This window comes from Aquila chrysaetos, chromosome 12 (assembly GCF_900496995.4).
Source record: "Aquila chrysaetos chrysaetos chromosome 12, bAquChr1.4, whole genome shotgun sequence".
NCBI lineage: Eukaryota > Metazoa > Chordata > Aves > Accipitriformes > Accipitridae > Aquila > Aquila chrysaetos.
In genome coordinates, this window is record NC_044015.1 from 2,742,503 (window position 1) to 2,757,119 (window position 14,617).

Genomic DNA, 14,617 nt, shown 5'->3' on the forward strand with positions numbered 1-14,617 from the left:
TACCGTGAGAAATTGTTTAATATGAAACGTCGCTAACAGGCTGCCGGCGGAGGGCGACACTACTGCTGGGGTACAGCTGCTACCGGGGTTTATATAAAAATGACTAATCAACCGTGAGGAAAAGCTACAGCCGCGCTATCGATAACCCGCGGAAATGAAAAACGAGGGCGGCTCCCGCCGCCCTGGGCGCGGCTCGCGCTCTCCCGCGCGCGGCGGGAGGAGGGTGCCCTGGAGGGGCCCGGGGCCGGCGCTGCTGGCGTCAAGAGGTGCGCGACGGCCTTCGAGTCACGCCAGAGCCTTACGCGCGTCTGTACTGGTCATAACTTAATCGGTTTTTTCCAGGAGACAGAGCGAGAGAGAGAGAGGGACGATACGGTAAATGCAGACGGAGTCTTCAGTTCCTGTTGGCCGCTGGGGTTCTTCGCCATCTCATATACAGTTCAGTTCGTTTAGCGTCTGGTCCAGTGTCTGATGCAACCCCAAGTTCTCTTCTTTCGCTTGAGCAAGTTTTTCTAGTGAGAAAGAAGAAGAAAACAAGACTTAAACCACACATGACTCCACCGCCTTTTCGCTTTAAATAAAAACCGTGATTACTTACCTCCACGTTCAAGACAACACTACACCTCCATTCACAAAACAAGGCCAATTTTGGGGGTAATTGCTCTAATTTAGTGCAGTTTTGGGACACGTTTTATGGGTAATGTGACAGACTTGTGTTTTGATTGAACATGTGATTTATAGCACGCGTCCTTCAGAGTTTCCATTGCCCCCAGAGTTTTTAACCAGGCAGATGGAACACCGCCAAGTACACACCCGAGCGCACTCAAAAGCTTTGCGTTGCCACACGCGTCCTTGGGGACACCAAAATTCAGGCGTTTGCCAGCGCGCCGGGTCCTGCCCCTGCCAACGGGGGCACCTGTGCTGACGGCATCTGCCCGTCCCCGGCGCCGGGAGCCGGACTTACCTTCGTTGTCGTTACTAGTGTATTTTAGGTGAATTATAAGGAAATAAACCCCAAAAGCTGAAAGGTAGAGGTATCTCGTTTTTATTGAGCTCAGTTCTCACAGAGGGGACGGAAGGGTCGCTTGTGGAAGCTGCACAGAAGTGACAGGTATTACAGGCGAGAAAAGCTTAGGAAATGCAGCGAGTCAGAGCGGCCCCCGTACCCCCCCAGAGGTGCAGATCACAAAGAGGTCATGTCATTGAGAGCATGGTCAAGCTCCTCACTGATCGCTTTGTACTTCAGCTTCTGAGCGTACAGCTCGTCTAGCGGTGACGAGGGCAGAAGGCACGTTTCAGCAAGAAATGCAGAAAAACAGTCCAGAGAAGAGGCGCAGAGTAGGAGACATGAAGACAGTCAGAAGGCAGCAGCCAAAGCAGTTGGGGAGGAAAACAAAAGAAGAAAAACAGATGCGTAACTGAGTATCGGTATGAAAGCAAAAAAATCCACACAGCTGCCAGGTCAGAAGCTTCACCTACATTTCCTTTTTTTTAATATCACAAAATTATTTTTCAGTGATCAGATTAAGTAGGGTTGTGAACTTGTTATTAATGGAAAAAGCCCTTGAGGCCATGTATGTGCGAGTTGGCCAAAATCAGGTTATTGTTACCAACTTCTGGAAAGAGAACTCTTTCAGGAGAACTTCCTCTGGCCGGGAGGTACCACGCAGGACAGACATGTCCAGTGAACGCATCGTGCCAGTCTACCAATAGGCCTCACAAGCACTTCTGTCCTTTCCTGATAAAATCTAATCCCCTCTCCTAGAATTTTCTTTTCTGATTTGAAATTGACCATTTTAAAATGAAACTCGAGTAATTTCATACCTTCCAGGTCATCAATAGACTTTTCCAGTTTGGCAACTGTTCTCTCCGCAAATTCAGCACGAGTTTCAGCCTGAAAAAAAAAAAAAAAAAATAGAGTAACAGGATGCTGTTAAACAAACGATGCCAAAATACAGGTTGGGGATGGACAAACTTACTTCTTTCAGCTTGTCAGAGAGAATCTTGATTTCTTCTTCATATTTATCTTCTTTTTCCGAGTACTGTGAATGAAAACAATAAACACTCTTTAAGCAACTATTGTTGCTATTAAGTTGTAGCAACAATAATAAATGTTTATGAAACCGTGACCTATTTATAACCACTTTTCCTTTTACAACAGCTGCAAACACCCTTTCCAACCTTTTCTCCTCTTCACCAAGACATTTCAGACTCTGGTTCAGAAACCATCATTTTAAAACTGGGAACGTCCCAAGTTCCTTTGTGCATCATCTTACGCCTTAATGGGCTTACCTTCTTGTGCGGCACAAAAACAGCTGAATGTACAAGAGAACGTGAAGCCTCCCATTACCAATTTAGACTAGCCAGAAACAACTGTTTAATGAAATCGAGTTTCAACAAATTTACTTATTAAGAGGGCAAAAACCACAAAAAGAGCAAGATCAGAAAATCAAGAGCAGTCAGCAGCGTACCAGTGTGGGAAACGGGAGATTAGGTCCTGGCTTGAAGCAGTGTTGCAGATAATTACCAGATTACAGACTTGGGTTTGGGCAGAACTGATTCAGTGTTATCAACAGTCTCTGTTAAACAGGCAGTTGGCTAAACCCTTTGCTTATTTTGATTATTTCTAAGAATTTTATTTACAAGTTTTGACTTTGCCCCCATCCCTCAGTTTACTGAAAGAACCAACCTTTTCAGACTGAGCTTCCAAGGACTTCAGGTTGTTAGTGACGTTCTTTAACTCCTCTTCAAGGTCACTACATTTACTATAGGGGGGAAAAAAAAGTATAAATGACTACTGTCCCTGTTATGACTTAATTTAATTTTCAGAGAGTCTAAAAATACAAGGGATGAAGTAATTATTAAGTCTGAAAGGAGAAAATTGGGTATGTAGGCTACAAAAAAGCTTTTCTACATGCCCGCCTACCAGTAGTAGATTTTTCTACTTGAAATACAGCTTTGACCTTTACTGTATTCTAAGCTGCTTCCGTGTATACGAAATTACTCACACTTCAGACACCTCTGCACGCTCTTCAGCTCTTTCCAGTTCACCCTCCAAAATAACCAGTTTACGGGCAACCTGTAAACAGACAATAGCTGTATCAAGCCAGTCTGTAATTTCTTACACGTTTCTCTCAAAGCGCTACACTCGTGCTTTCCTTCTGAATGATAAAATTAGGTTAAAACATACATGCACAGACATGACAGACTTTTTCCTCAAATAAATTAGATTTTGCAGTGTTCTTAGCATTACATATCTAAGGTGCTGCCAAAGTCACTATTAAAATTACTCCTTTTTGGGAAGCTTCCAAAGGCGAACCATCACACAGTGAAAAGCACACAAAGAATGACTAAACTGAAGAGTAACAAAGTTGTCCGTGGTTCTCCCGTAAGTTTAATCATCTCCTTATCCCTTTTACCTCTTCATATTTGCGGTCAGCTTCTTCAGCAATATGCTTAGCCTCCTTCAGTTGCATTTCCTGAATTTCCATTTTCTCTTCATCTTTCATTGCTCTGTTCTCAATAACCTTCATTCCTCTGCAGAAATCACAGCAAATATGTTTAATGTAGAAGCATTTTAGCACTTTTCTCTCAAAGGTCCTAAAGTGGAATTCACTCTTTGTAATCAAAAAGCGGCTCGTTGTGACCATACTATCGTGTTCTTCAAGGCTAACAGAATTACTCATTCAAGCTTATCAAAAAGTTCCGAGTCTCTGACCTGCAATCCACATTAACACGTGCAGATACTAAATGATACAGGAATATTTTATTCATATATATTCATTTTTTACTGGGAAAAAAAGGAAACGTACCTCTCACTCTCATCCGCTGCTTTCTCAGCCTCCTCCAGTTTCTGCAAGGCTGTGGCCAGCCGTTCTTGGGCACGATCCAACTCCTCTTCCACTAGCTGGATACGTCTGTTCAGAGCTGCCACCTCACCTTCAGCCTACAGGAAATACAATCACCCAGAACTGAGGTTATGTACAAGCCACTCGCTGGCTGACAAATGTTCTCAACTAACCAGTTTTCCTTAAAACTGCAAAGGCTTCTCCTTGGTAGGGAGCAGAGAAGCTCTAGGAACCTTTCTGTGTCTGCTCTTTGTTTGTTTAAACTGTGGCATCTCAGGAATTTCAAGGTATGGAGTATCTGCTTCTCCTTTCTTTTTTTAAGGTACCTATCATTCCTGCCACACAACAAAGGATTTAACACCGATTGCCAAGGGAGAACTATTTTCAGATCACTTCATAGGGCGGGATCTACCCATAGGATTCCAAAGTTAAATTGTTTCCATAATGGCTTATTCCAAAAACTTCACAGTTGATTTCTCTGTTCTTGGTTTCATCACAGATTGCAGCAATATCCTCTCATAGCACGCTGCTGAAGTTAAAACCATTATCCATTATGGGCTCCTGAGCCTGCAAATGCTATATAATCTTTACACAGTCAGCTGGGCAGATACACTTGGCCTCAGCATGGGAAAGTCAGTCTCCTTTGTAAAATAAATAGGGAAAAATTAGGTATGTTCTTAAAATAAGTTCACTTTCCTTTTTCATTGCTTCCTATGGTACTTAAGGAATTAGGCTGAAAGAATTTCCTAGTAATAAGGTCTGTTTATGTATTATTGAATAAACTGCACAGTAACTGGAAACACTATCAATGCTTAAAAAATAGACTAGATGATAAACGGAGAGGTTGTTAGGAGAAACGCTCGCATACAGACAGTATGAACAAATTGGTGCCCATAAATACATAGTGTTTATTAAGATATGGTTCCTTTAATTGCTTGTTATTTGAAGGAAAATAAAGCCCTACTTTAATAACTGCCAGGTTTGTGCTCTTGTCCTCAAATCTGAGCATGATTGCCATGTATAACTTTTTTTTTTTTTTTTAAACACTTTTATGGGCTCTAGATCCTAGAAGGGCAGCTGTTTTATGCTTTGTGTTAAACACTTTGAAAAAATACTTGTTTTGCTGCAGCTTTGCAAATTTGGTTACTGACCGCTCCTCCTAGGCTGGAGGAAGTGGTTTCCATTCATAGCTGTACCATCTTGGAAAGGATTTCAGTGACTGATCCAAATGGAAGCTGACCCAGGATTCCACTAGTCATAAATTATCCAGCATTTCATTTGTTTTCTACCCAGTGCTATGTGTTTAACTTTCTTGATTTACACACAAGGCATCGATCCTGTAGAAAACTGGCATCTGTTATGTGGCAGTCTGCAACTCCTTCCACTAGACAGGCCACTTTTAAGTCATATTTTAATTAAGCAAGATTCCAAAGCTATGGAGACGGGGCCACTGGGAAGCTGGAGTTAGTCTGGCTCCACCTCTCCCAGAAGCAGCCCGCAGTCCTTATACGGTAAAACTAACTCGCTGACATGTGATAAAATAGCAGGAAGATGCCGGGAAGGCTGATCACACACAAATCTAAGTGAAACCAGCTGTCCGGCCCCGGGAGAGCCGCACACTAGTGGAGAGTTCTCATTTCTCTGTGCAAACCAGGAGGGAAAGTTATTTTCCAGCAGTTCAGACATTTCCCAGCTGTGCTGAAGCCAGCGGTGCGGCGCCGAGAGGCGGGAACTCCCCGCTCGTTGTCATGCAGCGCTTTTTCCTAATTAAACAGCCATTTCCTACTAAACTCGTAACCGCTTCCCGATGCCGATCGGCGCTCGCAAACGCCTGTTCCGAGGGGAACGGCCCCATAGCGCGATAAGCAGCGGGCGCCTGGGACGAGCCGCCGCCGCCGCCGCCGTGCCCGGCGGCCCCGGGGGACGGTGCGGGCGAGGCGCTGCGGCAGCGCCAGCGGTTTCCGCAGGGAGTCCGCGGAGCGGAGCAGCGAGGGGGACAGCTGAGGAATGAAGGCAGCCGAGCCGTGCTCCCGGAGCAGGGGAGAGCCGGGCACGCCCCAGCGAGAGAGAGCCAGAGACAGGAAGGAAGGAGCAGGGCAGCCCGGGAGAGAGCGACCGAGAGAGGCGAGCAGGCAGCCCGGGCGGTCTCACTTTCTCCCGCAGGTCTCGTTCCAGGTCCAGCTCCCGCTGGAGGACCTGGGCGCGATCCTCCGCCTCATCCGCCTGTTGCTGCAGGCACTGGATCTTCCTCTTCACCGCTTCCAGGGAGCTCGGCGCGGCCATGGGCGCGGCGCTGGCGGCGGGCAAGGCGCGGAGGTGCTGCACGTGGCGGCGCGCGGCCCCGCGCCTTTCAATGGGCCGATGACGTCACGCGGCTGGAGGTGGAGGTGGGGGGGTGGTGACGTAGCACAGAGGAGTCGGCGCAAGCAGCGCCGGGACAGTCGCGCCCCGGGGCCGCCCCGCCCGTTCCGTCCCCGTCCCCCGTCCCCCATCCCGCGGGGGTCCCCGCTGCAGCCCCGCGGGCAGGCCCGGCCCCGGGCCCCGCACCGCTCCGTGATGCAAAACCCGCGGCAAACGGCCCGGCTGCGGGACTCCTGGGCTCCCCGGGTCAGCCCGGCCATCCCGAGGACCCCGAAAGCGGGGTTCAGCAAACCGCTGCCAAGTCCTGCCCTCCGGTTTGTTACTGCCCTGGTCGGGCCCGCGCGGCCAGGCGAAGCTAAACCTAACCGTTCCGACAGCAAAACGAACGGGGCGTGCGGCTGGGGAGCTGGGACCGGTTTTTAAGCCTGCTGTGGGGCTGAAGCCAAACTGCATCCTTAGGCCACAGCGGATCCCTGCTTCTGTCCCAGCTTCCCTGAAAGAGCACCATTTTGTTTATTTCGATTAAAGGAGATTTCACCTTTCCTAAAGAATTCCCACCCACAAACACCCCCCCCCCCCCCCCCCCTGTTTCAGAAACCCCTGATGGGGGCAGTGCTAAAAATTCCCCTTTGGGTACCCGTTCAGCCCTGCGTGGCGCTGGCTCCCGGGGGGAAGCTGCCTGTGCCATGCGCTCAGCGCAGAACAGCCAGCCCAAGCTCATTTGGGAGAGGGGACAGGAGACTTACGTCCCTGAATCGAAACACTGCCTTTCCCATCCCCCGATCCGAGTGCTGCAGTGCAAAAACTCTCAGTGATTCTCATCATCAGTGTACAACATACATACTGCAAAATACAGAGAGCATAGTTGCAGGCAAATATTAGCCATAGGTACGTACATCAGTGGCCTTCTTTTCAGCCTGCTCTAGTTTTTCCTGGGCATCTTTGAGAGCCTCCGAGTACTTATCCAGCTCATCTTCGGTTCCTTTCAACTTTTTCTGCAGAGCTACCAGCTCATCCTCTACCTTTCAAGAGAGAAAAAACCCAAAGTAAACATTCTGGTGTATATCAGTAACAGTTTAATATGGTTAAAACCTCTCTTTACTATTAGTTTTAACCTAACGTAACATATGAAGAGTCACAAAAGAGCAGATCAAAGTTCTGCTGGGGCAAGTAGTCTGAAAATGTCTGGTAGCAGTTGCCAGGGAAAGATCATTAGAAACATACCACCCTTAGAACAGTATTTCCTGCCACCGCGCATACAGGATCTGATTTAATACGTAACTTAGTATAAGCCCTTTTTCAACTCATTTCTATTTTGGACTCCACAACACCCCGCAGCAGTTTATTCTACAGCATAATTATAAATGTTTAAAAATTATGTCCTTGTGTTTGTTCTAACACTATTACTTGATGATTGATTAGGAAAGTGTTCAGTTCCTGCATAGCTAGAAAAAATGAGTGGTCATTCCCTAATCATCTTTTGTATGTTGTTCAAGACACTTCAAACCAAATGTGATACTCTGGAAGCAGGAGGGAACAGGTCCAGGCCCTGCTGTAAGCAGGAGGTGGGGCTCGACGACCTCCGGAGGTCCCTTCCAACCTGAATTATTCTCTGCCTAATTGTGGGCCAACAAGGTATGTTCCATCCTACCATGAGGTTCAGACTCTCTCCTCCATACCATATAAATCCGTATTGTACGCTAGAATGGTACTATTTATAACCTGCTGGGAGACTGTTTAATGACAAACTGTCTCATGCTCCCTGAAGAATTTACATTATCAGGCGGCTTGCTGCTGATAAGGGTGCAGCCTGCAAACCCATCTGCTCCATCATTTCATTTGCAATACAAAACAGTTCAGTCTATAGAGAAATGGATTTAACCATTTTGCTCCACCTTCACATAAATTTAGTCTATCAAAATAGTTCACTCAAAATAGTTTGTGTTTTAGTGCACTGACTTTCTTCATTCTAGCTTCAAAGATAGCTTTTATGACATTTTTGGTAGCATACTGTTCTTGAACGTTGTTATGTTGCTATACTTCTACTCAGAGTAACCAGATAGTGTGAGAGAACTGAATATGCTTGCTTACACACTTTAACAGAGGGACAGTAAGCAGGATGAAGGAGGTGATAAAATCCCTACTTGAGTACTGTGCCCACATGAAAAAAAAAGCTGAAAAATTTCAGACAATTCAGAAAAGAGGAGTAAGATCAAAGATTTATTATTCTCTTTTAGCTTTTTATTGTGAATTACCCTCATATAGATACTTGAAAATTCCCACAAGTGTGTCATTTATCAGTCTGTAGGAAATCACCTTTGATAACTAAATGTAAAGGAAGGCTAAGCATTCAATCACCATTAACTGCTCTGAATAACAATCTGCTGTGGCTGTTACTGAGTGCAGAAAGATTAGCTGGGGAAACTGTGGCGCAACAGAACAGCATCCGATCAACACCTCTGAAGCTAGGAAAGAAATAGGGACTAGGTACACGGACGATGCGTGCAGCTTGTAGAAGCTTACTGTAATGACACAAAAGAGACAAGTAGTTTTCCTTATGTTGGGGGTGGAGAGGGAAGACAGCAGCAGCTGAGCCTTTTGGAAACTTTCTTCCTCTTCCTTTAGCTAAACGGATGATCAGTTGAAAGTTTAGTTAAGTCATCCAGGATCTCAAACTGAACTTGAATGTTAAGAAATATTTTGCCAAATGAATGCTAATAACGTATTATAGCAGTCTGGAAGATGAAGTAGAAGCAGCCACATTTAGAGGATGTAAAAGCAAAAGACATGGTAATTTTACAAGAAGTGCTATAGGAAACTTGAATGTAGTCAACTTACATTTCAAGATCGTTCTGAAAATACTATAGCTCAAATATGAGATAGACACCCAGAAAACAGAACATTGAAAAGCAAAAGGTTATGAAAATATTATCACAAATTCAGTTAAAAGAAGAGCTTTCAAATTAAGGTATTTCTGATTATTCTTAACAAAAAATAATACAACATATCTACTGTTGAGTCACAGCTGGCACCTCTAAGGGGCACTCTGTATACCAAGGACTAGTCAAGTGAACTTTATTAATTCACTCCAAGGAGAGGCTCAATTAATGTTTAAACACAGCTGACTCTTCAGGAGGTATTAACACTAGTCCTACAGGTGTTCAAGGTACACAGCTTTGATTTGGAGTATGTAAGGTCTTTTCCATGGAATCAGAAGCACAAGAAAATTAAGGCAATTATGTAAGATTCAAGAAAAGTTAGACAAAGCTCTCTTAAGAATCTGTGGATAGTGCTAATTTTGCAAAGACTCAGATGGCTGAAAAGAGAAGTTAATACCTAGCCCTGGCTGTATGAGTGTAACATCACAAAAAGGCAAAAGACTTCAAAAGAAGATTAGCAGAAAACCTGACTTCAAATTATTTTGCTTTCTGAATCAGAAAATTGCAACATAGTATTTTGTTACACTTACTTCCACAGCACACATGCAATCAGTGATTTTATTTCTACTTACCTGTTTGCATTTGTCCTCAGCTGCCTTCTTATCCGTTTCAGCCTGCTCTGCTCTGTCAATGGCATTCTCCTTGTCCAACTTCAACATCTGCATCTTTTTCTTGATAGCTTCCATTTTTGCTAAAGGATAGGTTGTATATGTCACGCTACTGAAAGAATTCTGAAGAGTAAAGTTTTAGATTTTTACCAGCTTGGGCAGAGAAAGAAGTTGTACCCAGCCAAGTCACAGGCAAAATGAGCTCAAGTGCTTGTAGACAGTGCTTAAACCCAGAGACCCCTGGACAAAACCCAGATCTACTGGCCTCTTCTCTGATCTTTCATACACAGCCTTTCTAAGGAATGAGCTGGAACAGACTCACTAGAGGAATCTTCACCACTCCATCATCTCCTTATTTGGGTCCTGTTTTCTTAAAGAGAAAACTGTTTCCATTTTTAAGCTTCTGACAGAAGCAAAAGTGTTGACATATGAACACATGCTTGAAAGAAAGCTTATTAGCACCCCTCCGTGTTTGCAGAGCAATTAAACAGCCCAATAGATCTATGAGGATGGCCTGGCTTCTTATAATAATAGCATAAGACTATGGAAGCAAAGGGAAGGATCTTTTTTGATTACTCCAAAATAAATCCATGCATAAAATAAAATTTTAAAAAATCTACCCTTAAGAGGTGGCTAAATTTATGTTATAAAAAGATGTAGAATATGCTATGAGACAGCAGGTTTTTTGCTGTGAATAAGGACTGGTGTTAAAGAACTAGCTATAACCTGTAATAGTATAATACACAACAGAGGTCAGATTTAGATCCCAAGTTCAGGCTCAAAGACATTCAGTGAGTTTGAGTGCCTGTCTTTGAAATTTCACTCACTAAATACTTAGGGAACTGAACAATACACCTGAAGTTGCAGTCTGATGAGCACTGTAAATTATTTCTTCTATGAAGGAGTCACCCTCTTTCTGAGGCAAAGCAAGAGCAGGCTCTGGGAGGAACATCAGGGGCAGCTCCACTGAGGACACCAACAAGAGCATCCAATGGCCCTGGGATGAGCCCTATTTCCTTTCGCAGTCCTATTAAACACAACCCCATACCCCCAACTGCCCTCTCCCATCCCTTCATATGCTCTCGCTTAGCTTCATAGCCCCTGACACTTGCTTTGTCCTTACTTATTCCACCTCCCTGAGCAGACTGAAAGCACTTGTTAGGGACCTGCATGGCCTCATATTCCCCCACTTCTTTCCTAAATTCACGTCCCATTAACCACTCCCTGATCCTTTCCTCCCCGATTCTGCCCCTGCTCTGCTCTCCACAGCGTCGTGCTCCCTCCCAGGCAACTCTGCACACCCTCACAAACCCTGTCAGGCCTTCCCTCAGAAGTGCTCACAGCATCCCCAGCCAGGAAGGGTACCAAAAGACTCAGCACAAGACCCAGGAACTCCCTCATCCTCTGGGGTGAGCTGGCATGGCACCAAGAGGCCTTCAGGACAGACTTCTAAGGAAAAATTGCCTTTATTTAGCTAAACACGATGGCAGAATGGACACAAAGCCAATACCAGCACAATGCCCATAAGCAAGGCCAGAGTCCCACAAACCATCCCCGAAGTACCACCAGGCCTGTCAGAGGACTGACTACACTGCTCAGGTTGCCTTTTGTAAAAGATTTACTGTTGTTTCGATTCAAAATAAAAACAACACCCACACCGCTACTAAAACCAAGACCTCAACCCCCGGCAGCCCCACCCGTTGCCTGTGAAAGAGGACTTCGCCCCCTCCCCGGCCCATCCCAAGATGGCTGCCAGGAAGCGCCCCGAAAGGCTGTGTGGTGGCGGCGCCAAGATGGCGGCGCGCCCGAGGACTACACCTCCCAGAGGGCTGTGCGCCATCGTCCCGCCGGAGCGCTCCGGCCCCTCCTCAGCGCCGGACCCGACACGCCCAGCACCTCCATCCCTCATTAACGGCAATTAAGTAACGCCAGGTTCAGCCGCTTGGGTTCCCCCCCCATATGTAAAACAATGCTCGGAATTTTTAACAGCGGCAAGTTGAGTGTTTGCTGGGAAACCGGTGCTGGCTCTTCCCGATCCGGTGTGTGCCTGTATTCCTTGGCACGCCTCACGTAATTCAATCTGCCTTTTTTCCCCCAAATCGCCATATTTGCCTCCCCTCCTCTGGCCCGCGGGTACCGCTGCGACAAGGTGCCCCCATGGGCGTTTTTTTGTCCAATTCCGATGATTTGAACAAAGATAAAAACACGTAGGTCCTGAGCCTGGGAACAGGTTTAAGGAGTAGGGGCGAGGCACTAAATTAACCTGCAGAAATGGCGTTAAAAACTACTCCACCATATTGATCACTGTAACATGGCTCGCATTTCCCCTTGCCGTCCTCCCCCATGAGTTTGCTGGCTCAGCCCCAGCCGAGGGCAGCGGGTTGCCGCAGGGATTTGGGCTGATGGCGGAACCCCGGCCGTCGAGTTAGGGTCAGCGCTGGTGGTCGCAGGCCGGTGCCGAAGTGCCGGAGGAGACACGCGGCGTCCTGGCAGCCGCCGCCGCGCTGCCGCTGCCTCTTCGGCCAGCCGGTTGCGGCGGAGCCGTGGCCATCTCCACTAGTTTCCTTTGGAGCAATGTACGCCTTTAATAACTTTCTTCTAATGGCTGCGACCCAGTGGTCCAGCTCACACGCCGCTCCTGTGAGTTCAAACCAGTCGGCCATGTTTTATGGCTCCTTCAGGGCTTCCCTCCCTTGATCGTGCCGTTGTTACCGAAATCCGGAATAAAACTCCTTAACACCAATGTGAAGTTAAGAAGCAGGCACTTTGTTCGTTGCGGTGCTGGGGACACAGGGGATCGCTCCTCCAAAGGCATGTCCAACTTAGTATCAAAATCCATCAGTTTTTATAGACTTTTTCAGTCAGGTCATTGTTACATAAGCTCTTCACATAAAAATGCATACTATGCTCGTTCTTAAATTTAACCTTTATAATGATTGGTCCTTTGATTATATAACCTTATCAATATTCTTATTTAAAAACAATCATTGGTCAATTTCACTTAGCTCTACTGATTGGAATCTTCGATACTCAAATCGAGATGGGAAGGGTAAGGGGTTTCCAAGCAGCATAACTGGTGGCCATGACAGTTTCCTTAGTTTCCTGAAACAAAACATAGAAAAACCAGTAACTTCCTAGTGAGGTTTCTATGGTTAGCTATTTCAAACTTCAACAATATCAAGGTTCCTATAGTCACACATAGCACAGTTCCTAAAGTTTCTATGGCTACATTTCAAACTTAACAATCCTATACATTATGCTTCACAATTTTACTTCTTAATCAAACCTAACTCTTCTATGTGATTAAATTTTGATTTCTTTATCAGAATATTTGCAACACTGTCGCTGGCACCCTGCCTCCAGACCGGACCCTGCAGGGCCGTACCTGTTTCACCCTGTGGTCTTGCATGCCACGAGGGGTGGATGTGCCACGGGCCTTGTTTGTAGCTCTTTTTTAGAAGGAGCAGGTTTTGGGGTGCAGATTTGGAGACGCATCAAGTGGGAGAGGAAACGGAGAGGGGAAGGACTGCATTAGCCCCGTCTGACCTGGCACGTGGGAACTTGTGTGATGGAGGCAGATGCAAGACTGTGCACGCCTCCCCCTTGGACTACAGCTGCCATGTAGCCTTAGGCGCGCATTTTGAGCTGTTTCTATGGCTGCTCTCACAGCCTCTTCATAATTCCTGATTACTGAGATGAGCAGAGCTGGCTTTCCAGCCAGCTCACCAGCCCCTCTCCTGCCGCAGGCTCGGGGAGGCTCAGAATCAGGGCTGGGGAAGCGAACACTGAACAAGACTCTTTTGCCTTTGTATTTCTACTGCAGGAAGATAATTCTTCTAATCAACTCAGTAGCATGACTCAGAGCCACATTTAGAAAGGAACATCAAGGAACATGTCACCCTGTGTAGCCCTTCAATCAGGTACATTCCCTTCTTCCCCTCCCTGCTTCACGAACTGGAGAGAAATACCTGAAAAATTCACTCTGTTCTCTCAGTAATGATAATCTTGTCACTCCCACAGCCTCTGGCTTTCATTAGCTTGGGAAACAGTGAGCGACCGAGAGAGAAAAACAGAGCCCTCCAAACCATTTCTTTTTTCTTTTTTTTGGGTGGGCAGGAAGGTGCTTTACAGGCTGTAGGAGTTCCTTTGTTTTTCCTTTTTTTTCAGAGGGATTGTTTGGGCCTAGCAAGGCTTGGCAAGGTTGGGTGTGTAAATATGAGAGGATACCAGAAGGAAATGAAGTTGGATTGTTCGAGAGTGTGCTCATTTCTTTGGCAGCACGCTGCACGGGAAGCGCGTCGCAGCAGGCGTTTTAACAGACTGCGGTGGGGGGTGGGGGTGTCGGACCTGCAGCCTAAAGTCTGGCAGGTCTCAAAATTTTCTATGCTCTCAATCCCTACTCCTTTTTTATTGCCTAGAATTTAGCTGGGACCCACACCACGTCCCATTTCACTATCTGGGAAAAGCAGACACTTTATATACCCATTTTCTTCTCCAGCTCCTGCTCCGTTCTAAACTCCTGGTCATAAAAGATCACCTTCCTCTCTTTCACGTTGACTGAGCTCCAACTCCTTCTCGTATGCAAAGCTACATGTGTCAAGGCTTGAAACATTTCAAAGCAGAAGGAAGAAGCTGTTGATAATCCTTTACCAAAATTCCTTTGGTTTCTTAATGTAAATATCTCCTAGTAGTCCACTCTTGTAAATTTTCTGTTCTAGAAACTATATAATATGGCGTATCATTAGCAGTGCACTTTAGCAAAGGTGGCACTAGAATTAACATCAAACTTGTCTCTTCCTGGCATTTCCTTTTAAATGACAAAATCCATAAACCCTCATATCTCACTGAATTTCTTTTCTTT

General features: G+C 46.0%; 1 protein-coding gene across 5 annotated transcripts in view; it reads right to left on the reverse strand.

Annotated features, from left to right (window-relative positions):
* TPM4 (tropomyosin 4) overlaps positions 1-14,617 on the reverse strand; it is a 21,028-nt gene continuing 6,411 nt past the window's right edge. Inside the window, exons 3-11 of one of the 5 annotated variants that reach the window (XM_030032322.2) lie at positions 9,721-9,839; positions 7,106-7,231; positions 3,813-3,946; positions 3,420-3,537; positions 3,009-3,079; positions 2,690-2,765; positions 1,980-2,042; positions 1,825-1,894; positions 1-512 (exon numbers count right to left, since the gene is read on the reverse strand). In XM_030032322.2, coding sequence (XP_029888182.1) covers positions 430-512; positions 1,825-1,894; positions 1,980-2,042; positions 2,690-2,765; positions 3,009-3,079; positions 3,420-3,537; positions 3,813-3,946; positions 7,106-7,231; positions 9,721-9,834 — 855 coding nt within the window. In that variant the 5' untranslated portion in view covers positions 9,835-9,839 and the 3' untranslated portion in view covers positions 1-429. Of the gene's footprint in view, positions 513-1,029; positions 1,267-1,824; positions 1,895-1,979; positions 2,043-2,689; positions 2,766-3,008; positions 3,080-3,419; positions 3,538-3,812; positions 3,947-5,999; positions 6,224-7,105; positions 7,232-9,720; positions 10,307-14,617 lie in introns of those variants that run through there. The other 4 variants (XM_030032321.2, XM_030032323.2, XM_030032324.2 and 1 more) reach the window with 4 other exon arrangements.